This window comes from Diaporthe batatas (assembly GCF_019321695.1).
Source record: "Diaporthe batatas strain CRI 302-4 chromosome Unknown Contig00014, whole genome shotgun sequence".
In the NCBI taxonomy this organism is placed as follows: Eukaryota; Fungi; Ascomycota; class Sordariomycetes; order Diaporthales; family Diaporthaceae; genus Diaporthe; species Diaporthe batatas.
This window is the reverse complement of record NW_025408561.1, coordinates 311,831-338,453: the sequence shown is the minus strand read 5'-3', so window position 1 is coordinate 338,453 and position 26,623 is coordinate 311,831. Positions and strand designations below refer to the sequence as shown.

General features: G+C 50.4%; 7 protein-coding genes across 7 annotated transcripts; 6 read left to right on the top strand and 1 right to left on the bottom strand.

Moving 5' to 3' along the window:
• Positions 1-1,107: 1,107 nt before the first annotated feature.
• Positions 1,108-5,668, top strand: KVR01_011119 (uncharacterized protein). Its single transcript, XM_044794821.1, has one exon. It carries the CDS (start codon positions 2,562-2,564, stop codon positions 5,415-5,417), a length of 2,856 nt encoding a protein of 951 aa, XP_044640266.1. The 5' UTR covers positions 1,108-2,561; the 3' UTR covers positions 5,418-5,668.
• Positions 5,669-5,817: 149 nt separating this feature from the next.
• Positions 5,818-7,321, top strand: KVR01_010961 (J-type chaperone JAC1). Its single transcript, XM_044791102.1, has one exon. It carries the CDS (start codon positions 5,968-5,970, stop codon positions 6,874-6,876), a length of 909 nt encoding a protein of 302 aa, XP_044640108.1. The 5' UTR covers positions 5,818-5,967; the 3' UTR covers positions 6,877-7,321.
• A 1,611-nt stretch (positions 7,322-8,932) lies between these two features.
• On the top strand, positions 8,933-9,489 carry KVR01_011058 (uncharacterized protein; the record flags this gene model as incomplete). Its single annotated transcript, XM_044789862.1, has 2 exons — positions 8,933-9,041; positions 9,101-9,489. The coding sequence occupies 2 exons, from the start codon at positions 8,933-8,935 to the stop codon at positions 9,487-9,489; spliced, it is 498 nt and encodes a 165-aa protein (XP_044640205.1).
• A 1,093-nt stretch (positions 9,490-10,582) lies between these two features.
• KVR01_010804 (uncharacterized protein) lies at positions 10,583-14,456 on the top strand (the record flags this gene model as incomplete). The annotated part of the gene is made up of 1 exon (XM_044790762.1): positions 10,583-14,456. One exon carries the CDS (start codon positions 10,583-10,585, stop codon positions 14,021-14,023), a length of 3,441 nt encoding a protein of 1,146 aa, XP_044639951.1. The 3' UTR covers positions 14,024-14,456.
• A 286-nt stretch (positions 14,457-14,742) lies between these two features.
• Positions 14,743-17,379, top strand: KVR01_010831 (uncharacterized protein). Its single transcript, XM_044787736.1, has 2 exons — positions 14,743-16,332; positions 16,399-17,379. Exons 1-2 carry the CDS (start codon positions 16,180-16,182, stop codon positions 17,005-17,007), a joined length of 762 nt encoding a protein of 253 aa, XP_044639978.1. The 5' UTR covers positions 14,743-16,179; the 3' UTR covers positions 17,008-17,379.
• Positions 17,380-17,902: 523 nt separating this feature from the next.
• KVR01_010836 (uncharacterized protein) lies at positions 17,903-19,424 on the bottom strand (the record flags this gene model as incomplete). The annotated part of the gene is made up of 4 exons (XM_044792625.1): positions 17,903-18,190; positions 18,256-18,710; positions 18,815-18,903; positions 18,982-19,424. 4 exons carry the CDS (start codon positions 19,422-19,424, stop codon positions 17,903-17,905), a joined length of 1,275 nt encoding a protein of 424 aa, XP_044639983.1.
• Positions 19,425-24,256: 4,832 nt separating this feature from the next.
• KVR01_011118 (uncharacterized protein) lies at positions 24,257-26,270 on the top strand. Its single transcript, XM_044783795.1, has 6 exons — positions 24,257-24,835; positions 24,891-24,927; positions 25,003-25,076; positions 25,168-25,375; positions 25,562-25,745; positions 25,805-26,270. The coding sequence occupies exons 1-6, from the start codon at positions 24,671-24,673 to the stop codon at positions 26,142-26,144; spliced, it is 1,008 nt and encodes a 335-aa protein (XP_044640265.1). The 5' UTR covers positions 24,257-24,670; the 3' UTR covers positions 26,145-26,270.
• Positions 26,271-26,623: the final 353 nt, after the last annotated feature.

Sequence of the window (26,623 nt, the reverse complement as noted above, 5' to 3'; positions counted from 1 at the left end):
CGAGAGCTTGGGGAGGCTGGGGAGGAGGGGAAATGCTTTCAGACCAGAGTAGGGGGAGAGGAGAGCTGGAGATAATCACTGTACGGAGTACTCGGTAATGAGTGGGTGAATCCAAGGCAGGCGTGCATGGCCGTGCTCAAGTGAAGAAAAGGCGGGAACGGTGACCAAAAACCTTGGTACCGGTGCTGTGTACCTAGGTACCTAGGGAATGGGCAAGAAGCATGGCAGGGAGGAAGGCGTGCCCATCACAATCACAGCATCAGCCAAATGTGCAGTCTGGCAGTCTGGCAGTCTGGCAGTCTGGCAGGATGGCAGTTGCTGCACGGTCGAAACATCAAACACGGTCAGCCATCCAAGTGCAGTGGCCAGGTGTCAGGGTGTGCATGTGCAGCCAAGGTTGGTTTGGTTGCCAGGCTGCCCCTTGCCGGTCCTGCCAGTTTTGTTTGAACTCGTTTCCTTGGATGCAGCCTTGTTTCCGTCCCCTCGGATCGGCAGCTAGGGCCACCGTTTGAGCATAGCTGTCGTGGTGCCCAGGGACAGGGCCTTGGCTGATAACGGCGCCTGGGCAGCCAACCAGCCAACGATGTGAATGCTGCCGTGTCAGATCCAAAACCTGCCTTGATACGTTATCGATATGCCAGCAACTACCAGCCCAGCCAGGCCAGGCCAGTACAACATTGCAATCTTGACTCCATGACAGGCGGACAGGCCTACGGACCAGAAAGGTCGGGCTCGCAGGCTCGACACGCACCGTCTCTGGTTAGCTAGCTGCCAGGGCGCAGGGCCCCCTGGGGTAGCGTGGGATTCTCGTAGGTCAATCTCCAGAGAGCCCGTGGCGTCTCGCCGCAGGCCCATGCCCCATACCCCCCCAAGCGAGGCTAGCAATGTCATGGCCACCTCGGCGTCATAGTGTAACTACATGTGCACATACATCCAGCCAACTGTGGAGCCAACCAGCCAAGCTGGCAGCCCTGGGTCGAAGGTCGAACAGCACAAGAGTCGGACAGTCTGACAGTCAAGTCCTCGCCGACACTCAGGCACTCAACACTGCACTGCTGCTGCCAATGCGACTGAGAAGGGCCCAAGGACGCCAAGCCGTCGCCCCGTGGCGCTAATTGCCAGCGTCAATCTCCCCGAACTGCCGGGAACCGATCTGAGGCCGTCAGGGCCGTCTCCTGCCACATAGCGGGCAAATCAACCTGAAGCTATAGTGCAGCCACCGGCAGCCAAGGGCAGGCAGCCAGACGGGCAGGCGGGCAGACGGGCAGCTCCCTGCCGGGTCCCTGTCTGAGACGGCCAGCGTCGACATACGGAGTACGCAGTATCGCGATCCGCGACACATATCCAGACATCTCGACACACTGCAGTCCGGCGTAGTAGCCGGGTAGCCAGGTAGCCAGGTAGCCAGGTAACCAGGCACAATCAACATCCCCTTCCAACCACTCCCGATGCGGCATAGCCCACCATGCGCCGGCGATCACGGACGGCGGTCAGCTGTGGAGTTCGTTGATGAAAATGTGCCCATTCGCTGCTGCTCATTCTAATAAACACGACCGACCCGACCCCCAAAAAAAGACCGCCCCTCCCCCCCCCGGGCGTGCTCGTAAAGCTCCACCACATCCTCCTTGCGTCGACGGTTCTGCGCTGGGCGACTCATTCATTCATGGTGCCTTTCCACCTGGCGCCCGTTTCTCCATCTGCCCCCCTTCCCTCGTCCTCTCTCCGTGGTCTCTGATTTCCTTCTTCATCCTCCTGCCGCCCTGGCCCTGCTCCTTGCTGGTCATCCTGCACATAGACGCTCGTTTTGTGAGGCTTTTCTGCGGCTGCGAGCTATAAACCACCACTACATTGTTCACCAAAGCCTCTCGGGACTCGGGACTCGGCCGAGTCTGCCCAGGTGTGCTGCTGCGTCGAGATCAAGAAACATCCACCCGCCACCAGCTCCGCCCGTGGCTGCAGCTCTTGTGACGCCCTCAACCGCCCTCTTTCGACAGCCCCGACTAATAATAAACCGACCACAACTTTCAGCTCTGCCGCTCTGCCGCTCTGCCGAGAAGCCCCTGGCAGGTGCCCTGCTGCCACTACTTTGCTGACCGTGGACCGGGAAAAAACAGGGCCCCGCCCCAGCCTCACCATCTCTGTCAGACCCGACAGCAGCGAGTGAACACTTCAGAGGCCTTTGCTTTTGTTGTGTTCCTGGCAGCCTCCTGCCCTCCCAGGACCCGCTCTTCCTCTACAAGTGGGGCTGCATCCCGGATTCCTGCTGCCGCCGCCATCACTTATTCGACCGTGGTTAAATGCTCGGATCTTCCGGACGCCCATTGTGGAGGATGACGACAGAGTGTCGACACCGAGGCTGAGTCGTGAAGTGCGCAATAAACCATCGTTTAGTTTGACTTTTATTTGTTTTCCGCTCCTGATAGCAGCAGCCGATCGTCTCGCTCTACATACCGCTGCTCTACCCACCATCCAGCCCTGGGCAATACCGGAGACCAGTAACATCTAATCGCCCTGCCTCCCCGGGATCCTGAAGCAGACCGAGACAGATTCCGAGGGAGACCATGGCAGCCGCCAACGCCGCCCGGCCGCCCATGCCGGCGGCGGCGAATCAGCATAAACCACGGGCCAGTGGCTCGTGGGACGACCTGCTTCGTAACAAGGGTCAGGACAAGATGCAGCAGGCGCGGGCGCGTGCTGCTCAGAACAATGACAGCCACGGCGGTAACGGCATCATGTCGAGGCGACCTTACAGCAGCGGCGTTGACTGGAGGCCGATGAGCCAGTTCAATCAGCCACCACCACCACCACCACCACAACAACAACAACACCAACCTGTGCGCGCGCGCATGGAACTGCACCATGCCAACCAGCGGTCGTCGCAGGCATTCGCCGCGCACGTCGCCGCCCTCAATGGGAACCCGGCAACGTCGCCACTCTCGCGCGAGATCACGCTCGGGCCAGAACTCGACACCGGCTCCCCAGACTACGGCATCATGCCGTCCGAGATTAATCACTACAGCCTCAAGAACAACCGACGATCCCAGACATACCCCTTGCCACAGGCTCAGCAGGCGCCGGCCTCCCAGCGGCCAGGCATGTATTCGCGGCCCCGGCCGGGCAGCTTCCACTCGTTCGACGGGACGTTGGACAGCCAGGGCCGGATGCGTGCCAACAGTTGGGGCGGCATGCCGGTCATCGAGGAGGCCCAGGCCTTCGGGACGTATCCCCCCGCGCACTACAGCACCTACCAGCAGCAGCACGCGTATCGAAGCTCGGCGCCGGTGTGGCAGGGACGGCCGGAGCCGGCCAAGCAGCAGGCGGCGGCACGAGCCCGCAGGCCTGGGCCAGACGAGCTGTTCAACAGGCTGCCCGTCGAGGTGCTGCGGCTGGTTATTGGGTACGTGAGGGCGGGACACCTGGACGACAGCAACAGCGGCAGCAACAGTTGTGCGACGTGTTGGATGCGAGACAGCTGCGCGGTGGCGCTGTGCAACAGGAGGCTCCTCACGGTTGCGAGGGAGGCGCTGTACGGCGACATCCAGCTTGTCGGGAAGGACGGCGCGCAGATGGGCAAGAGGTACAAGGGTTTGTACGCGCCCCGACTGGTGCTCCTGCGGCGTACGCTCCGCGCTAACAGGAGTCTCGGGGCTGTGGTGCGCTCGCTCAAGGTGCCTGCGCTCCCAGACGGAGCACCCATCGAGGCGACAAAATACCATGACCTGGTGGCGTCGGTGGTGATGGCGTGTCCCAACCTCGAGAGGCTGGACGGCTTCTACCCCAGCTATCGCCACGGTAGCGAGAGTCACCTCCTGCACGCCCTGGAGACGAGGCGGAAGCTCAAGGAGTTGACCTGGGTCGTTGAGGCGACGCCACCCGAACCGTCGGTGGAGAACGGCCGCGCAGGGAAGAGGACATCGCAGTCTCGGAAGAGGCACTCCCGGTGGGCGCCGTCGACACCGCTGCCCGCAGACGACAGTACTCCAGAGCGCCGCCAGGAGCTGGCAGCGGCGTCTGTCAGCCGTTTCGTGATGCGGCACGACAACTGGAAAGAGCTGACCCACCTGACCATCCACTGCGTGCCCGGCGCAGGCTTGTCAACAGACGGCACGACCGTCCCCGCGATCCTTGCCCTCCTCCCCGGGATCGACTCGCTGTACCTCTCCCACCTGCCGGAGAGCTCCTTCAACGACGAGTCCCTCCTCAGGCTGCCGCGGGCCCTCAAGAAGCTCGGCATCGCCCACTGTGCCGGCGTGAACACCGCGGGCCTGACGGCCTTTGCGACCCGCTCCGCCGCAGCCAGGTCTCTTGAGACCCTGACGCTGATCCACCAGGGCATCGATAGCCTAGACGCCCTGGTACGGATGCTAGCGAAGCTTGGTGCCCTCACGACGCTCAGCGTCGTGCAGGCAGCAGCTCCCACGGTCGGTGATGACACGTTTCTGTTCATGCCGTACCTCGCGTCGCGATCGCTGAGCAAGTTGCATTGGGACATCTTCGAGAGCGGCGCTGTCGCAGCGACGGGGGCAGACGACGTACTGTCGCGCAGCATCGCGGCCGGTGGGTTCCCGCGGCTGCGCGCGGTGCGTGTGCCCAACGACCCGGACGGGCTCTTCCAGGCCCTGTGCAAGCCCAAGGAGCGGGCAGACCTCCCCGGCGACAGGTACCGTAACGCCGGGCTGGTGGGCCAGGCCACCAGCTCCAAAGGCCACAGCAGGTCCTCCACCAACCTGGCCAACACGGAGGACGCGGGCGCACGCTCCTCGTCAGACACCAGGGACAGCGGTAAGGAGCTCCGCCTCCTGCCGGCGCGAGAGTACGGAAGCGACCTGCACGCGGCGCGGCTGGCAGCGCAGGGGCGGCTGGAGGCTGCGCGGCGGTTTCCACGCTTCGAGGCCACCGTGGTTGACGAGAGCGGCGAGGTGGTATCGAGCGAGGGGCTGGCTGGCTTCATTGGCGATGCGGGCAGCCGGATACAATACTGCCTGGTGCCGGACGAAGGGGGGACGGACACGCGGGGCGGGCTTGCTGTCATGGACGACTTGCTCGGCGACGGGGGCGAGGACCTGCTCCGGAGGGGCGATGTTAGCAGCAATGCCGGGGGTGGGTTTGGCAGCGGGCTGGCGCCTCATTGCGTGGTGCCGGGACAGCAGCATGAGAGGGTCGAAGGCGCGCCCAGCCGGGGCAGGCTCGTCAAACGAGACAGCGGAGGGAAGAGCAGCAAGGAGAGGGAGAAGGAGAGGGAGAGGGAGAGGGAGAGGGAGAGGGACGGCGAGGACGTTGGCAGGGCGAGGGAGGGGTGCACAGGACGATGGAACTCGTATAATCCCGAAGGGCTGGTGGACAAGAAGAGCGCCTCTGGAGACCGGTGGTGGCACGTCGAACGAGGACGGTGGAGAGGCCGAGTGGAGCTGTCTTGACCAACAGGCGCAGAGGCTGCGAGGGACCAAGAGATACCCCAAACATGCGACGACGGTTTTCATTGTTTTGTATAGAAGTCCACCCACACACATAGTCTTGGCCAGACTAGGCGGATAAGGTACTCGAGTAGTCAGTCAGTCAGCCAGCCAGTCAGTCAATCATAATGAATAATGCCCAGAGGAAACCCAATGCAGTACACAAACGGCAGGCCAGTCATTGCATCAGTGGTCCGAGGTCGAGCAAGCCCAACATTTTGGGGGTGGTTGAAGATACTACCCCAAGTACTCGAACAAGGAGGTGCCTACTTGAATAGGTACCTAGGTACCTAGGTACTTACTGCTGATGACCGGCTTCAGGGTTAGCTTATAATCAATCAGCATTCGGCCGCGACAGAACCCTGGGGTTTTCTCCTGTCAGCCAAGCAGTTGCCAGACGTCATCACAGCCGAAGCCGAGTCCGGCCGGAAACGCCGAGCGAGATAATTCAGCGGCCCAACCGCGACCGCCCCCTCTCTGTCCTAGAACGACTTGACTCGACCAGCCGCAAGCCATGCGAACACGCCTGGCCTCGACAAGCCGCAGCCTTTGCGCCAGCTGCAACGGGCGGCCAAGGGCGTGCCCGCCCCTGCCCTCAGCAGCTGCAAGGACGTATTCGACGACGAGGGCGGCGCCACAAGTCCCATTGGAGAGGCAGGAGAGGCAGGAGAGGCAGGAGAGGCAGGAGAGGCGGACGAGGCAGCAGCGCAGCACGCAGCACAGGTGGTTCTCGTCTCAGTCCCAACCCCAAGCCGTCCAAGAAGCCCAACAGCGACAGCACCGCGACCACACAAAGCCCCTCCCGTACTACAACCTCTTCCCCGAGACTCTACCGCAGGGCCCCCCGCCCCAGGGACCCTTCGACATCGACTTGCGCGCCCTCCGCCGCGAGTTCCTGCGCCTACAGGCCGCGAGCCACCCGGACTACTTCCACTCCGCCTCGACCTCCTCGAGTCCCTCAAACTCCCCGTCCGACCCGGACAACACCTCGGCAGCGACACGCCGTCGGCAGGCCGAGGCCGCGTCAAGCCACATCAATGCCGCCTACAAGACGCTGTCGCACCCGCTCCTTCGCGCGCAGTACATCCTCGCCGAGAGGTACGGTGTCGACCTTGCTGGAGACGAGGCCGGGAGCCACACGGGCGGCGCCGCCGGGGCCGCCGCCGACCCAGCCCTCCTCGTCGAGGTGCTCGAGGCCCGGGAGGCCATAGAAGACGCCGAATCCGAGGCCGACCTGGAGGGGCCGATGGCCGAGAACGAGGAGCGGATTGAACGATGCGTCCAGGGGCTGCGGCAGGCATTCGCCGACGGCGATATCCAAGGTGCTGTTGGGGAGGCAGTGAGGCTGAGGTATTGGGAGAGCATCAAGGAGGGCATTCGGGGATGGGAGAAGGGCGCGGGTGGGGGGCTCCTGCATCATTAACAAGATTCTCGGGTCTGTAGACTTTCCAACCACCTGGGTGATCGCCGGTTGAGCGCATTGACGCTTGGCCTTCAGTTCTCAATGGGGGAGGCTGTGAGGTAGACCTGTCCGAGTTGCCGGGGCTGGACGCAAGCAATACCATGTGGTATTGTACAAGCCGCTCATATGATCGTTTTCCCCCGGAGAGCAAGATACCTTGGCATGCAGTTTTACAACCCACTCATCACTGGCACAGGAGAGGACCATCAGTCGATAGGAGATAAGAAAGAGAGCCTTTCCCTCATGTATTGCGACTTGTATTGTCCTTATACCACCAACGGTGCCCCTGAGCCTTGTCTGTGCGTCGCAAGGCTGAGGCCACAAGCACCCATCGTATTCTAACTATAGTTATCGACATCGTATTTTTTTTAAGCACTGTGTCTTGAGCGTTTACCACCGAATGAAGGCGCCATGTATGCCCTCAGATGTATACAGAATAGAGACAAAGCCCAGATATGCTGGCTCATATCCAAACCTAGGACTGTTTGAATCGCCGCTACAAGCCATCTTGAAATGCTCCAAGAGTGAATGCTGTTAATAAGTCTTTCACGATACCACTAGTTGTAGCCAGCCATGACTTTTAGGGATGTCTCTCCTCTCTTGGCGCCAAACGAACCTGTTCGATGCGCCAAGCTCGCCCAAGCAGGCTTCAACTGTGTCTGATATCACGCACGCAGCTGGATGCTAGTCCAGATGCCTAACACCGGAACCTGACCTGGCCGGCCGGTGACGCTGCGTTGACGCAGGCGTGATAGTAAGGACAGACAGCATCAAGGATGTAGTAGGAACAGGGACTAGGCTGATGTATTTCGGTGGTTCCAAGCACTTGAGGCCAGCACTGACGCAGTGATCTGGTGCCTGGGTTCACCGAACGCGAGGCAGGCATGCTGGTCTCGGCTATCCTCTCTCCAGAGACAGCCGGAAGGCTTGACGATACCTAGGCACTGTATGTGGACGGAGAAGCCCGGGAAGCGTGGAAACACCAGAGGGATGTTAAGAAGTATTGGTTCATGGGCTGGTATACACAATGAAATTAGTGATACTTGAGGACATTAGAGCTGCAGATCAGGGCTACCTAGGTACCCTCAAGGGGGTCCTAGCACGAGTGTAGTCATCATGGATTTCGAAACTCAACCTGGTTCCTGCGACCGCTTCTTATTGCCTGTCCTGCGTGGATTGATCTCGGACTATATCTGCCCAAAAGTATTGATTACGGGCTTGGAAAAGACTCCGGGGCTTGCACCGGTTTCGTTTCTGTAGGAAGGTCTTTGAGACACTTCCCATCGCGCTGCATGCAGCCTGGGGCATCGGAGCGCACGGTCTTTGAGCTACGTCGGGCCTGCCTCAGCTTGAGATTAAGAAAATGTTTAAGGGTATGTCCAGTTTTGCAATGGCAATAATTTCAACCACTCGGGGAGGGAGCCAGCGAGGGGTGAAATGTGGTTGCTGAGTGGGTAGGTCACAAAGAGGTGTGGCCCAGGTATATACTCTTGGCCGGTTGGATGCCTGACTCGTCCAAACAGCCAAGGCATCTGAAGTCCAAGATCTCAACCGAACGTTGGGCTGACGGGAGTCAAAAAAGACTTGTCATCGGGTGTGAAACTCAAGGTGTGGCATGGGACGGGTAAATTTCCCTACTAGAGCCCAACGAGCTTTCTTGGCTTCCTACACCTCGCGAATCAAAATCACAGCTGTAGCTACACCTCAGACAGAACCAAAACTGCCAATGGAAGTCCACGACGGACATTGCGACAGGAAGGGGGCCCAAAAGATGCTTGCCGTTTGCATCGCTACCTACGTAGGGGTCTCAGTGGCTGCTACGAACGGACAGAGCCCAAGGGCTCAAGTATTAAATAACAGAACTCTCCTCCGAGCCCGAAGCAGAGGTGCACACTTTGGTCACACTTCACAACTCCAACAATTCTCATCTTCTAATTCCAGTGCTGGTCCACTGTTGCTTACTAGCTCGTTTCGTTATCAGAAGGCTTGTCTCACCTTGGCCTCACGTCTCTTCAAGATGAAGTTTAGTATCACTCTGCTATCAGCCCTTCTGGCTGTCACTGTCAGTGCCGGTCCTATCAATGCCCAACATGGAGGAAATACAGCTGTTGCCTTTACAAGGCGAGGTATGATGCCGTGATTCCTGTTAATACGTGTAACCCATCAACTAATGCAAAGGCTTCAGACCTGAGGGCATTGAAGCGTGGGGGCGGTGGCCAAGGTAATGCCAATGACCAAGCGGACGGCGTGCAGGCCAATGCTGCGCAAAACGGCCAGCAGGACAACCAGCAGGAAAACCAGCAGGACAACCAGAATAATCAGGACAACCAGCAGGACAACCAGCAGGACAACCAGAATAATCAGGAAAACCAGCAGGAGGACAACAACAATAATGCTAATGGTGAGGAGATTGAGAATTCTGACTTGGACGAGAGTGGAGATGTGGATGCGCAGGAGCAGGCTGCAGCTGAGCAGGCTGACGCCAATGGTGACGGGCGGCTCAATGCCCCAGAAATCATTGAAGCCACAGATATTGTTGAAGCCGCTGCGGAGGAAGACGCACGTAAGATTTAGGCAAGCTGCGGCCTGTTGATGTGATGGAACTTGAATTGCAGCCCAATTGCCCTTGATGGCACGCTTGAAAAAGAAAATCAGTCATTACTCTCCAAGGTTGTTAAATTGCTCGTTGTGAAAGTTGTCTCTGGGAATATTTCCTGGCGCCTCGGGAGTCGTGAGTACTCAAACTTCTCAGACCACGGGTCTAGGATTAGTGTTTTGCATTTACATACCTAGGTATGTACCAAATAGGTACGTGTGTGTGTATGTGTTCCTACGCCATGTTCAGCAACCCCTCACCTAGGTAGCTAGGGATCAAAGGCAGATGAAATGGAAACTCGTGCTTATCATTACCTAGGTAGGTATTTCTAGTTAAGAGAAATAGGGTGTGTCCACATTGCATTAAAACTTAAGGCACTAAGTGTGTAGTGATATATATATATATATATATTATAATTTAAATAAAATAATAATTTAAAGTTTTTTTATAAAAGAATTATAAAAATATATATAAAGTAACTCTATTAAATATTTATATTTTATTACTAGTAATAATAAGCTAGTATATAATGCTTTAATCTATAGGTTAGGAATGGATATATACACATATAGTAAAGTGGTAGAGAGTAAGTCTATTTAATTTAAGGGGTGTGGTAGAGTCATCCTTTGAGACCCTATCCCATGGGATCTGGCATTGTATCATGGGGATAGCTCACAATCAGAAAGCCTCGTGTCTCTCTACCTAGGTCAGTTATAGTGTGGTCTGGGGAAGTGGGGTGGGGTAGGGTGGCCAACACCACTTGTGTACATGACGTACAGTACCTTAGGTACCTAGGTAGATAAGCCATCTACCTACTACCCAGGTAGGTACCTAGGCAAGTACAGGCGACGGCTTGGATTTGAAACATCAAGTCCCCCATCCTGGCCCTTCACCTGACACCATGCTGTGAACTCCTACGGTCACAGCCATCACTGCGGCTATACTCCAAGTGTGCGTGGTGTTTTTCGAGTAGACTCCAAAGCCTCTCTCCCCGCTCAGTTCGTTTTGCCCCTCTGAACACACAAGCGTCTCCTGTTCCATCGCTTGCCGTCACCTCCAACCCGCTCGAGCATGGATCCAGCTGCCCCAGCCAGTCATGGCTGCGAGCCAGCCAGCCAAGATTATATCGCCACTGGCTGCCTGGTCTGCAAAAAGATTGATCTGGAGGATACTATCCGCCCCTACTCGAAGCTTCTGGACTACCGATGGTGCCGTTTTGAGACCATTGACAGTCGCGATGACCACAACGTCGCCATCGTCAGGGTCCATGTCCTCCCAGATGACTCCTTCAATAGCCTCGTCCCTCGAGACGACCCCATACTTCGAGGCAAGAAGAAAACACTTCTTGCATCCCTGGACTATTCTTCCTCCTCATGGAGAGGATGGCCCAAGCGTGGAGCACCCCTAAGCCTCCCCCGCGGTTCACCCCAGATCGAGCCTTCTCAAGGCTTTTCTCACCATGACGGTTCTTTGCTTGCTATTTTCAACAGCATCCCATCACCGAGGCCAGACTTTGCCCTCATCCAAGACCATATTACCAAAGAGGCAATGACAAACCTTCTATCTGGCACCGTCAGAGGCTTGAAAACCGAGCTCTACCCCTATCAATGTCGCTCGGCCGCAATGATGGTCCAAAAGGAGGAGTACCCGGGCGAAATTATGGACCCGCGACTTGTGCAGGTCCCAGATCAACACGGAACGTCTTGGTACTACGATGCGAATACAGGCGAGGCTCGCAGAGGGCCCCGTCGTTATGATCGCATATGCGGTGGGATCTTGGCTGAGGAAATGGGATCGGGGAAGACTTTGATCTCTCTTGCTCTCATAGCAGCGACAAGAGATCAACCAGCTGTCATCCCAGAGATCTTTCGCGGTGGTAACCTCATCGTCCGACCCACGGTTGGATCTCTGATGGACATGGCAGCTTCAGTTGCTACCAAGAGCGGCGTGTCGTGGAAGCGCTACATCGACTCACGGTACCAGAATTGCATCCGAGCTATCGAAAGGAACCCCGGATGGTATCCTTTACCCAGGCCACGGGGCGCAAGAACTTCTCGACGCACTGGGGCTGAAATCAGTCTTCCACCAACCAGAGTCTTTGTCAGCCACGCAAGTCTGATAGTTGTGCCTCCCAACCTACTGACGCAGTGGATGCAAGAGATCGCCAAGCATACAAACGGCCTCATGGTGCTAGAAATCGCATCGAAGAAGAAAAAAGGTGCAGTCTCCAACAGCATACCATGCATAGACGATCTGATTCATTGTGATATTGCTATTTGCACTGTTACGCGGTTGGAAACGATATGGTCAAACCACAAGCGACTGGAGGCTGATGGGTCATACTCGCTGAATTGTTCTCTTGGCCAGGTTCAGTTCAAGCGTTGCATTGTGGACGAAGGCCACAAGCTCGGAAATATCAGGCTCAGCAGTGTTCGGACGGATTTACTACAGGCTCTGGAAGCTCTGCACGTCAATGCTCGGTGGATCGTGACGGGGACACCAGCCAAGGGACTGTTCGGAATGCAGAAGAGCAGCGACTCCAATACCTCACTGGCGAAATCGTCCACTAAACAGGAGAGCGAAGACCTCAGGCGTATTGGCTCTATCGCGACCTTCTATCTCAAAGCCCGCCCTTGGTCGAACACGACTCAGAGCCACCGCGATACCCTCGCCGATTGGAAGACCTACATGGTCCAGGGCCGCAAAGATTGCCTTGCCTCCACATTCAATTCTTTAATCATCCGGCACCAACTCTCAGAGATCAGTGACATGTTACCGGCGGTCGATTCAAAGGTCGTCAAGCTCGAGGGTTCCTACCAGGACAAACTCTGTATGAATCTTTTCTCCATGATGATCATTTTCAATGCCGTCCAATCTCAGCGAACGGATCAAGACTACTTCTTTCATCCGAGAAATCGCAAAGCTATGCTTGAGTTGGTCAATAACCTGAGGCAAGCAATCTTCTTCGGTGGCTCGTTCTTTTCGGAGTCTGAGATCCAGAAGTCTGTGGAGACTGCAGAGAGCTTTTTACAGGAAAAGCCTTTTCCCATTGATGAGATTGACGAGGCTCTCCTAAAGGCTTCAATTAGTCTCGGAAAGACCGCCGTGGGCAACAGAATCAAGCGGGCTGCAAATGTTTTCCATGAGATGCCTATTTATGTTGACCGATTTCCAGGCGGTTGTTCCACCGCGTGGTCGGTGGATGAAGAGACCGGCAATGGTCCGTTGTGTACCAACTGGAAGCTGGTGATCGCAGCCCAGAGGACCCTACGCCCATTCCTGGGTTCGACTGCAGTCTTGAATACGTACTTGAACAGTGGGTCATTTTGCACTGAGGGCCTATCGGCGCGAGGCCGTGCTATTCATGACGCCCAGCCGCCGCAGAGCCGAAGTGTAGGCCGGAATGCCGAGAAAAATCTAGCAGGCAACACGAAGTTGGGTGAAGGTCACTTCAACCCACGAAGGGCCCACTTGGCAGGCATCAAGCTAGACGGGAAGGGGATTCTGACGCCGCCGCAAACACCCCAAGAGGACATTGAGATCGCGGAGCCGCTGGCAGTGACCCAGCTCATATCGACGGTATCCGCGAAGTTGTCCTATCTCATAGACGAAATTGCTTCACACCAGAAGGAGGAGCAAATGATCGTATTTTATGACAACGACAACATAGCCTGGTACCTTGCCGGCGTATTGGAGATGCTCCAGATATGTCATCTCATCTACTCCAAGGGAATCTCGGTGGACCGGCGGGCCCGTTACGTTTCCACCTTCACACACAGCAGTAAGTTCCGCGTGCTGCTCATGGACATTGCTGAGGCTGCTTTTGGCCTGGATATGAAGTCTGCATCGCGGATCTACTTCATTAGCCCCGTGTTGGACCCACAAGTCGAAATACAAGCCATTGGGCGCGTGCGGCGGATCAGCCAGCGGAAGAGGGTCACAGTCGAGACGCTGGTGCTCAAGGATAGCATTGAAGAGCTCATTATCGAGCGGAAGATGAAAATGACGCAAGCGGAGCATCGACGTTGCAAGACAGTTCTTGATGACCGCCCAATTTACAACTGGATACTCAATGCGAGGATTGTCCCCCTACCAGATGTGAGCAACGACGATGGACCAGCACAAATGGCGCCGCTAGCGATACGACAGTATGTTTTTGGGCGGGAGTTCGGACGCGAGGTGGCCGATCCCGACGAGGATATACTCTGCGGAGACCCATCACACACCGCGGCAAGTCTGGACAAGGCGAAGCGCAAGCGACCAGGTAAGGACAAGGAGCCTACTACCGACGAAAGCACGACCAGTTCAAGGGAATCCGAGGGGGAGCCGCGGAGCCCAATTCGACCTACCAAGAGGGCCCGCTTCGCCGGTGCAGAAGACGAGGTGCCAGGTGTATCCGGCCGAAGAGTCAAAGCCGAGGGGCAGTCACATTCGCGTACCGAGACTGCGCTGGACACGACGAGGACCGCCTTGCCGCAGGCCTCTTGCAGTTCGCAGCGAGCTGGTCGCTAGCATTTTCACAAAACATGCAGGTGACATCCCTAGTGGCTCCCAGCCTCCGCTGCCGGGCCGACCTGACAGACGTGCTCGCGTAATGAAACCATAGGATTCTGCGGTCAAAACGAACGGGGGAGTGAGGAGCCATGAGACTCGAGCCATGTTGGATGGGGTTTATTTGTGTATCCAAGAGACGGAGTCCTTGTCAACGACTACCTAGCTACCTAGGCAAGTTCTTAAGTAGTTTGGGATGGGAGAATTGAGCCCGTCAACATGGGCATCCCGGCCAGCCCACCTTGGTGACAAGCTTTCTGGGCGTCTGCGGGCCAAGGGGCCAAGGCGGCACCCACGCAGCCACCGGTAAAATCCGAAGAGAAGAATACACACACACACACAGGTACGCAGCCCCTAACTGCCAGTGATAGCGAGTCGGCAATGAGACACGCCCCTGCCAGGCCCGGGGCAGGTCGAGGGTCATGCAGACACAGGCAGACTGACCGCTGTCTGGTCACCGGGGCCTGGCAGTAGTAGCATTGCATCAGCCCCTCGATGTTGGGACACTTGCCGATTCATTGCTGTGTATGTACTGTGTGTACTGCGTGGTAGGCGCCTCGAGAGAGCCGAGGAATGTGGGAGCGTGTCCAATGGCACGCCCCTGCGCCTCCCCACCTCGGGACCCCTGAGACGTCTCACAAGGCGTCGCGCAGAGCCTCAAGACTACCATGTCCGTTAAGCTTTCCTCTCCACTTTTGACTTCCCCTTGGCAGCGATCACTACAATCCCAGCTCGCAAACAGGGGCTGAGTCGGCTGATAGCCCCCGTGCCTGGCAGGCTGGCCGGCAGATACACGAGCTGGCCGCGTCGATGGCCACGACGAGTCAACATGCGTGTGTCGTGGGCCCCCGCCCCCGCCGAGCAGAGCAACAGTCATCGTCGGCCAGGCAGCCCAGGACACCTATCTGAGATGGCAGGTGCCAGATGTCGGATGTGTGGCGAGTGCTTCTCACAAGCACCCACGGCCCAGGCTCGGGCGGCAGGGTGGCAGGTGGATCGACCAAGGCTTGTGCACATCCATCCTGGGGGAAAACACAGCCTGGGGAGATCAACAATGATTTTCATGATCTTCAAAACGAGGATCCCGGCGGATCAAAGCATCGACGCGCACCGCTCGCGCTCGCAGTCGCAATCGCAGTCGCAAGTCGCCTGTCTGATCCTGCCTCTGGTGCCGTCTTCATGTCTTCGATTCTACCACGAAGCATCATGCCTTTTCCTGCATCGTCTTCTTCCTTCCTCAATATCCTGCCCGTCTTGGGCGAGATCGGTTTCACGCCAGGTCTCATCCCAACTCCGCCACAGTCGTCGGCGGAAATGCCACATTGCTTTCTGCGGCATGCGTTCACGATCAATCATCACCATCCCCTCCTTGCTATGGGTTTCGTCTGGTCTCTACCTCGTCGCATGATTCACCAAGCCAGCAACTTGAGGTGGCAGCCTACTGACATGGCTTGGACGTGTGCGCCAAGCCGTCTCATGCATGGGTTTGGGAGCACCAACATCCACCAAGTCGTTCCCACACCAAGGTTGTATGTCGCCATCGCACAGCGCGTCTGGTCCGACTTCGATCTCATCTCCCGCCTGTGTGGGGGAGGGTAGGGATCCATCACGACAGGGGATACGGGATCCAGGTGTTTCGTCCCCCCCCCCCCGGGCTGTGATGTTGCGTCTGGCGGCTTGACCGTGATGCCCTCTCGTGATGATCCTCTGACAAGTCAGTCAGGCGGCATTGCCGCGCGCGAGCCTTGGTATGGGGTCAAGTAGTCGGCTTCGAATGCCTTGGTGACGCCTGTGCCACCATCCTCCACGTGTTTGCCCAACGTCACACGGCAGTTGCGCTCCGCACACTGAATGCTTCCTGTCTTGGTCGAGTATTAATATGAGCTCTCTCGCCCGCCTCCCTCGGTCGACCATATCTCATTCTTATCACCACCGGACTCATCCTTCTTCTTCTTCTTCTTCTTCTTCTTCTCTACGCTGTTCTTCACATCAAGGCAGGGCCTTCTTCACTTCTAATCACACACACAACTATTTTATACATACCTCAAAAGCCCCTGCTGTCGCCAGACTTGGTGCAAGTACATTCCCCTCCGATCCATCGCAACAAAACTATCACCATGTTCGCAAAAGTCCTTGTCCTCGCACTTGCTGCCTCACCCCTCGTTGCCGCTCATGGCCGCGTTGATGTGGTCACTGGCGACGCTGGTGGAAACGGCACGGCCCTCGCCATACAGGGCGGCGTCGTCCCTTTGACAGGGAGGAACAAAGTCGTAAGTAACAAAAACACGCTTGCCCGCCCCCAGAGCCCGAGCTGACCGGAGCCTACAAATATCTAGACCGAGGTAGACACCACTGTTTTCGGCTCTCGCAACCCGGCCAGCGACGGTCTGGGCAAGACCACCGACACAGGCAAAATCCAGGCTGCAGACCTGAACCAGCTCATGACTCAGGCTACGGCGCAGGCGGGCACGACATTGCCGCAGGTCAACTCGTCACTGAGCGGAACTTGGCATGTGGTGACATCCGATGGTTTCGGCAAGGTCTTCGCGGTCCTCGACCCGACAGCCACTGGGTCCTTCGCCGACGGCGTGCCGTTGACTACGACACTTGACGTTCCCGGAAATAACGGAAACCCGCCAAAGGGAAACAACAAGTACAAGAGGTCCGTCCTGCGGCGCCTGGCTGAGAGCGTGGGCGTGATCGAGAAGCGCGCCACCAACGTGAATGAGGACTTCCCAATGACTTTCTCGGTCCCCGCCGGGACGACCTGCAGTGGTACCGTCGGCGACCAGAATAACGTCTGTCTTGTCAAGATTGCCAACAAGAACGGTGCGGGCCCCTTCGGTGGCGTCGTTGCCATCCAGATGGCTGGCGCTGCGCCCGCTGCTGCGGCTGGCAGTGCCGGGGCTGCTGCAGCAAAGGAGAGGCGGGAGTTTTTCGCTTGAGAGACTCGCCTGCGTCATCCCGGCCGCGACTGAACAGCGACGTGGATGCCAGGCTTTGCTTCGTTCTTTGCGCGACGCATACAGTCTCGTGGACTGGCATGAAGGAAATGAGCGAACCCATATGCTGCTGCGGGGCGACGGATGTGTGGCAAGAGGGTATGAACAACTGGGTTGATTCTCCTCTTCCCATTCTCGTCCGTGTCCTTGCGAAGACTAGGTTTCAGGGCTATCGTGCACGTATATGTGTATGTATTATATCACTATATACGCTCCGGAAAACGGGCTGATCGAGGGCTGGTGTGTATGGAATGCACTGTGGATGTAGATTCTATTCTGTCGCTGACAACACTTCAAATACATTCTTCACCTTCATGCATCTCTGTTCCAGGCTGTCGTGCGCTTGTGATATGGAAGGAGGAAAATTTGATGCGCATTTATTCACAAGGGGGCTTGGGGCCGTTGGGTTGGCCGCTCCAGTTGGAATACAGTGCATACGGCTCAATGGAGGTGTGAACTTCTCCCCTACCAAGGTGGAATGCCGTCAGGAACGGATAGATATTGCACCATTGATGTCTAAGCAAAATTGAACATGAGTGCAGGAAATTCAGCCTCTGATCTTTCGGGGTTCATTGCTCGCTTTGACCCAAGAAACAACACACCTTGAACATGTGAAAGAAAGCTTGGCGTAGGAAAAAAACAGTGCGGGCACTTGTGTTATTGACATCTCCTGAAGTCTATAACCTCCCCTCTGAGCCCTTTGACACTGCATGGCGTTACTAAACAGAACGTAAGGAAGTTCATAAGTGTACTACTGATCGTCCCTGAGCCTTGTTGCTTCGATTGGCTGTCCAACACTCTTCAGTGTTCTCGACACTTCCTTTCTGCATCCCAAATCTTACACGGCGGGACCTCTGCCAATCCAGTACCGATAGCTCCTAAAAGGGCCGCGCCGCCGGTCTCTGTTATTATACTGCCTCATGGGGGCCAAGCCCTGCTGGTTAGTGTCGAAATACAGCCAACCGTCCAAGATGCAGGCCGTGTCGGCGGCCTGGATCAGGCCACTGCGTATCAGAGTCCTGTGGACAAGGTTCTCGGCAGTCACGACTCCGGAACCGCCAGGGGCGATCGGTGTGGGCTCTGTGACCTCAGATTCGAGGGTATCCACATATAGGATAGCGTTATGCTGTTGGAGAAAGTAATTGTTACGGTTTTCTCATCAATGAAGGGTGGCTGTGAAAAACTGCTAACCTCGGAAGCCATAAGGTATATGCGACCTCTGTCGTCGGCCGTGAAGCCTGCCTGCTCCGAAGGAATATTGCCAGGAACTTGGACCTCCGTGGCCAGCTCCTCATCAGTCAGCCCGCCAAGCAACGCTTCCTGGGAGACAAAGTACCAACGGTGGGAAGACTTGACCCCCCAGTAGACATTTCCAGAAGCTAGGGCGATGCCGTTTGTCCCGGATGTCATGTAAAATGGCCTGGTACCGTTCCAGTTGCGGATTGGCTCCCCGTTGTACATGGAGGTAAACCTCTCATCAGGTCTGGTAAAGGTTGTATTGTAAAGGTGGCGGGTGAACTCGCCCGTATCCAAGTCCAGAGTGGTGATGGACCCGTACTGGGAGTCCTCCGTAATGAAAGCATAGCCGCTGGCCCCAAGGGTGTTGTTAACTCTGACGTCGTTCAGCTGCAGCTTGGCAAACCACTCTGGGTATGACATTAGTCTTGCTATGGACCAATAAATGTTGCAATCTACAACATTCAAAGACAAGAGAGGCGAAGGTCGGTTGTAAGAGAGGGCTGGTGCTTACGTCCCTGCGGATAGATGTATGTGCGGACGACTTCACCGGTGGCGTAGTTGAAATTGATCAGCTTCGGACCGTCGGGTACTGGCATTGACCTATTCAACCATGACTGTTATTATAGGCCGCATAGTATTACGCGTGAGACGATGCGGAAAATACTTGGGTATGCTTACGCGCCGCTGGGGATACCAGAGTCGAGCACCCACCAGCCACCAACGGAGTCAAGCACGACATTTTGCACATTCACAAAACAGGTAGAGGCATTCTGGCCATCTGAACAATCCTGCCACTCCTCAGAAGGCCATGGAATCTCTTCAGTGAACGATACTGCCTTTGTTAAGGAATACCTCTGCTTCTCCATGTTCCTGGCGTAAGTGAAGAAGATGTTATGATCGGGGTCTAACCCGATCCCTGTAGGAGGCAAGAGTCCCTCATGAACAGCCTCTGGTACGTTACCGATGACCTCCATATCGCTAGAGCACATTCCAATAGGCTTGGAGTCGTTGCAAGTCGACGAGTACGGCAATGGGCAGTTGCCCGTATTAGTTGACGACAAACCGCCGGGGATTGCGGCAGCTGGCCCTAGAACCGCTGAGGACGCAAAGACCGTCGCCATAGCGTGGACAACTCGGGAATACGGATGGAAAGAAGGCATGTTTTCAGTGTGACCTTGGAATGAGCGACAAAACGGTGAGCGATGTAGCAAAAGTATGCCTAGTTGTGTGCAAAAAAAAGAGGCTAACTACTTAGGCAACGCTGTCCCGCGGTCCGAAGCCAACGACAGGAGATTAGATTTTTTCCTCTGATGGGATGGCGGCACTAATCATGGAAGCTCTGTTTGTCCGAGCCTTCGTTGGGATGCCCTGTCGCAATTGAGGAGAATTGAGTTTAATGACGGGATGACTTGAGGGTCAATGCACATCAATGATAGGATCGAGCCAGCTTCTACAATTTAGTGGGCATGTCGAACCTGAGAAATCTAGCACATCTGATATTGGACGCACAATCGGATGTGATTTGTGATTGACTAGAAGCAATCTACCTAGGTAGACAACCAGGTGCCTACTAGTAGGTGCAAATGGGCAGGCTGCACACAGACCACTTGAGCATGCCCGTCTGCAGATCATAGGTGCTTTATAAACACTATAACTTCTACCACACTATAATTTTCTACTAAACTATATAATATCTTTCAACTTTACAATTTATTTTATATCTCACTTAAAGCTTATAAATATACCGCTATAAAATATATCTTTTTTTTAAGTAAGAGTTTATTTTAAATAGTTATATAATTATTTAAATATAAATAATTAAAATTAAAATAAACTTATATATAATTTAAATTAATATCTTTATATATTTTAATTTATTAATAAGTTTTAATTATTTTAAATTTAATTATTAAAGATACTTTATAATATATATAAACTCTTTTAATAAAAGTTTAAAGATTATTAATTATACTTATTATATTATATATTACAAGTATTTAAATATAATTTTAAAATTATTATTTTAATTTTTAAAAAATAATATAAATAGTTTATAATACTTTATAATTATTTTTTATTAATATACTTTTATAATAATAATAAAATATATTAATATTTTTAAATATTAAATATTTTAAAATTAAAAAAGCTTTTAAAAGAAATTTAATTAAAAGTTTAATAAATAAAAAATAAATAAAAATTAATTAAAAGTTTATATTTAAAAATAATATTATAAAATAAAAAAGTTTTTAATTAATTATTATATTAAAATATAAAGATAATATTAAAAAAGTTTAAAAATAAAGTTTTTTTAAAAAATATATTAAGAAAAAAAGAACTATTAATAGTTATAATTATTATTAAAGAGTATTAATAAGAATATAATTTAAAGAAACTTTATAAAGAGTGTAATAAAAGTATAACTAGTAGCTTAACACTCTATTATCCGGCTAAAAGACTATATTATACTAGTAAATAAAGGAGATCTATAAGTGTTATAGCTCTTTATAAAGGTTATATATATTATAAGAGTTACGCTTATTATAAGAGATAACTCCTTTTATAAGAGTTAAAGGATTAAGGTATAAAAGTTATATAAAAAGATTTTAATAATTTAAAGGTTACTCTACTTACTTAAGTGTAGAAAATAACTAAAAAGGATTCTTCTTTTAGAGTAATTTTAAGGTTTTCCTTCTCTAACCTACCTTAGAGTATTATTTCATCTTTATTTTTATTTTTATCTTTATCTTTATCTTTATCTTTCTCTTTCTCTTTATAACTACCTCTTTATAACTACCTACCTTAGGCTCTTCCTTAAATAGATATATACCTACTTCTTTCCTAAAAAGTCCTTATATAATTTCTACATTTAAATTCTCTAACTCTTGTGGAAAGGTAAGTCAGCGCACCGGTCTACGCACATCCCCACCAACGCACACGCATTTCCCACTAAAAAGGTTGATTTTTATTAGACTTTATTTAATTTTATAAAAATATTATATAAATAAATTTAAAACTATTAAAAACTAAATTTTTTATTTATAGTAAATAAAAATTTAAATTATTAATAAATATTACTATAAATTAAAAATAAATTATTAAAGTTTAATATTTTCTTTTTTAATTAAATAACTAATAATTAATATAAAAATTAATTAAAATATTAAAATTTAATTTTAAACTTAATTTAATTAAATAATAATATAAGTTTTATTATAAAAATATATATTATTATAATATTTATATATATTTTAAAAGTTTTATTTATAGAAATTTATTAAAATTAATTATTAAAGATTTAAGAAAAGTAAAGTAAAAAAGTAGGGATATTAATTTTCTATAAATAAAAACTCTTTTAATTTTAATTTTAATAATTTTAATAGATTTTCTATATATAATAAATTATAAATATTATTAAAACTATATTTTATAATAACTTAAAGTTTTAAATTTCTTTTATATTTAGTAAAGAAACTTTAAAAATAGAAATCTCTAACTTTAAATAATTCTTTTAAAAATACTTACTTATTTATTTTATTATAAAAGTTATTATATATATAAATAAAAATATAAATTTAAATAAAATAACTTACTTATTTTTAATATTTAAATAAATTTATTTATTAATAAAAATATAAATTTTATATATTTTAATTTATTATTATAAATAATATTATTTATATAATAAAACTATATTATTATATAAATATTAATTATACTTATAATATATATTTAATTTAAAATTTTAAAAGTTATATAAAATTAATAATTTTTAAATATAAAGTTAAAAACTTATAATTATAAAATTCTAATTAATTTTTATTTAACTATTTTATTATATTATAACTTAGTTTAATTTAATTTAAGTCTTTCCTTAAGTTTCTTTAACCTTTCTTTTTAAATAAGTTAAAAGTTTATATTTTTAAATTTAAATTTAAAATTCTTATAAATCTTAATATACTTTAAATTAAATTTATAATCCTTTAAATTCTTTAAAAATATATTAACTATCTTAAATAATAATAATTTCTCTTTAAAGTAAAAGTTTATTTTATATAGTTATAAATCTAATTATTAATAACTATTTCTTCTTCTATTTATAATAAAACTATTAAAACTATAAACTTAAATATTATATATAATAATAAAATATAATTACTTTACTTAACTATCTTTTAATTTAATTAAATAACTACTTTTAAATAGTTTTATTTATAAAGTTAATAAATAGGTATTTACTTATAAAGTAGAGTTAAAACCTTAATTAAAGGAATAGTAGCTTTATTTTCGCCTATTTTAGCTAACTTATATTTATACTTAAGTTATACGGTGAATTTAACACTTATATATAGTGCTTACCGGCGTTAAACTAGGTAGCCTGTGGTCTGCAATAGCTTTAACCTTTAATAGGCTAATAGTGCTAACTTAAACCGACTAAGCACAGCCTAGCACACTAGCGTAGAAAGGTGTCTTCTAATAATAGATAGTATTATAAATAATTATAAAGTTACTATAAAAAGTTCTATATAATAAACTTAATTAAGTTAATTTTTAAAAGATATATTATATTTTATTCTTTTAAAACTTTAACTATTTACTTTTAACTTAATAGTAGAATTAAAAAAAATATAAATAGTTTATAGAATTAATAATAATATATTATATATTTAAAAAATAATATACATTAGTGGGGATGTGTGTAGACCGGTGCGCTAACTTAACTCTTATAGTAGGTATAACTCTTATACTGAGGATAAGTTTTGAAAATAAGGTAAGACTTACGGGCCTCCGCAACTTTTGCGAGCTACCTACAGATACCGGTACGGTAATAAGCAATCTGCCCGATTAGCCATTCCTAGTAGTATATAAGACCCGTACCGTTACTGGGAGTGCTATGGGACTTAGCTTCTAGAAGTAATAATATATAGCATTTTAAGATCCCGAAGAACCAATAAACACATCCGGATAGTAACGGAACAACCAGAAAGGTTGCCTAGGCTCAATGTTCCCGAGTCTGTCGCTATTATCAAGACCACGGATGCTCTGAGGACGACGAATCTAAGCCTGAGGAACCCAAACGGACAAAACAAAACACTGGCTGTGGAGGGTTACTATGTGGTAGAAGTTTTCCGCCGCGTTCTGCAAGGAATCTCTAAAATTGTGCAGGCGAGTCCGATTCAATTTCCTGTGTGAGATCAAGTAATCTGGATTGAAAGAGATGTCAGGATAGACCGAGGGCAACACAGACTCCAGAGGTCTTGGCCCACGGCACATTGTCCCGCCCATAAAGCCTTCTTACAAGATTCACTTCGCTTCAAGCTCCTAGTAGTCCCTTGAATTTCATGCGAATTTGTTCACAGTGGGAGAGGAGATCAACGTTTAACATGTGGTATCAGCTCAATTATTGGGTACTCTATCACCGAAAGACCATACAAATAGTGGCTTGTACATGAAGAATAGTTACTTATAGACTCCTTCTTATATATCGTCAGGGAATATTGTCGGGTACACGGGCAGACCGGGAAAGGACCGGGAAAGACGAGGCGGACACCGTCTGCGTAGCCAACCACGTAAAATCCAGGCTCTCGGTGTGCTGTTTTGTAGACTCTTTAAGACGCGTCTCTGTAGTACCTGGGTCGCATGTCAAGCATTCGATTTCAGATCGGAACACTTCTTTCGGTTGGTATAAGTGTGCTCTTGTTAATGAGGAGTAGAGAGCTTTGCATCTTGAGGCGGTGTGGATCCAGCTTATTAGCACCGACACAGCCACCTGGGCAAGGTGAGCAAGGAAGACACACCTTGATCATTTGGGGAGATCCGCCAAATACGACGCTGACAGAACCCAGCCATGACCACCGCATAAATGCACAATTAAGCGGCTCGACCGAGAAGTTCAGCTCTTGGTTGGCCTCCGGCTTACTGGACGCGCCAAGGACCTAAGTAGACGCACGTAAGACAAGGCCCCACAGGTCCGGTTGGTCCCCAACTGCCGTGATTGCATTAGCCTCGGGGTGATAGGCACAAAATACGCAGAGTGTTTTTCGTCGTCAGCTCACTCCGCTCACTCTGAATGGCCTCTGCCGGATAGGGCTGAGCCCGAACCCCGCCCAAGGGTGACGTTAGCAGCTTCGGGCTGGGAGCGGTCGAAATGTGCTGTCGGGGTACACAGTCCAGTCCACATGTCTCTCCAGTGGCACGATTCCTTCTCTAGCTGCCTGGCCTGCGACTCTGCTTGGCCTTGGTTCCTGATATTTGAGACACAGCCATCCACCAACACGACTTCCCGTTGTCTTGCACATTCCAAGGTTCTGCTGATATTCTAGTCTTCTACGCTCGTTCAGATGACGCCATCCTTCGCTCTCCCAGTATGGCTTGGGCATCACACATCAACTCTTCGTTCCAGGTGGGCATAATTATCCTGTGCGCGGTTCTGGCCCCCGTGGCGCCCGTTCTAGTTGGCCTACGTCTGTGGTCAAAGTCAATACTCCGCTCGCGTCTTAAATGGGGCGATTACCTGGTCATTGGTTCCTGCGTAGGTGGGACATCGTTTGTTTCCGTCCGGTTCATTGAGCACTGATCATCGGCAGGCGACGCTATTCGGGGTATGGCTCCCTATTATACTTTGTATGTGGCAAGACCTTTGAGAGGCGAGACATTGACTGCCCGATCGGCATGGCTAACAACATTTGCTTGCTACAGTATTCGCGGGTGGAGGCGGGGCCAACTGGGAATTGAAAGACAGACCCATAGGCTTCTGGGTAATGAGAGTTGAGGTCAGTTAGAATGACAGTGGTTGCTATGCGGCGAACAGACGTCTCTGGGGTTGGAAGCAAAAAAGAGCAAGCCTAACTCAGCCCTATGAAGTGTCTCGTCATCGCCTCGACATTCTACCTCCTCTCGAGTTACCTGTGCAGAATATCTATCCTCTGCATCTACTATGAGCTTCTCCGACAGATCCCCTGGATGGGTCATATCATCTTAGCTGTGGGTGCTTGGGTGATCGTATGCGGCGTCACGTCCATGGGGGTCCAGCTTGGTGTTGGAATACAGGACGTGCTCTTTGTCCTCGCGGGTAAGCAGCTATCACACATAGTTTCAACCTCTTCTAACTTCAATGTGTCATTCTCCTTTCTGTAATTTACAAGAATTTTGAGGCTGGACTGGGGACGGATTATATTTACGCCGTAGACAGTTGCTCCTCCCCTTTGTACGAAGGCTCTGTGATTAGTGCTTAAATAGCTGACTCTAATTTCATCAGACCAAGGCCCGGATGCTGTAGAGGAAGGGCCGAAGTGGGTAGTATATGGTGTCCTCCCTGATGTTCTGAGCTGCGTCTGCGATATTATCGTTTTCGCTCTCCCATTGAGATCACTGTGGAGTCTGCAGATGCGAAATCGCAAACGTAAGATCCGTTTGATGTTCACTTTTACCGTCGGTTTTATGTAAGTTTTCACTCTCCATGATTGCCGTTGTTCGGATGCTGATATACTTGAGTATGTAGAGCATGCGTCTTGTCACTCGTGCGAATTCTGGCCTGGAAGCTGCCCAGTTTCATCGGGCAGGCCCCCTCAGACATCTATATTAGAAGCGATGCATTCGAAGTGTTGTATCCCATAGAAATCACCTTTGGTATTCTGGGGGCCTGTCTCCCAATGCTTCGACCAATATTTCACCGAAAGGAGTACCCCAGCAGATCAAGCGGTAACAGCTATGCGATGGGGCCAGTGAGGAATGCCGGGTCAAGAACTGCACTCACAAGTGACTCTGGCCATGGCAACAACGATGGTGTACACAGTAAGAGGCCTTCAGTTGCCCATGATGAAGAAACAGCAGCATGGTGAACTTTAGAAGAGTGAACAGCTGGAATTTTCCAGACACCTTGAAGGCCAAAAATAGCATGATATACTGTTATCACCATAGCCATAGCCATAGCCGAAAGAATATATCAGACGTTTGGTTGCTCAAAAGGCTGGTATCGATCGAAAATAACTGATTTCGATTGTGTAGACAAATTGAACAATGAACAAGATACTGTGGATACATTTGACGTTAATCGAGCAATCTGTTGACCGCTCTTGTCTTGTTCAACGTTTAAGAGATCAATCGCAGAATTCGCGCGGTTGCAATTTGAAGACTAGTCTTGGACTTATAAGCCTTGGAACAGTTCAACAGTTTCAGTTTAGTTCAATTGACTTGACTGTTTCAAATTGAGTTGTTCCCTACGAATTACCTAGGTAATGGTTCAACAGTCTTTACTCAGATGCGTAGTCTTTCATACTTGGGTATCTGCCTCTTTGGGCGGTGGACGACAGTAGGGACG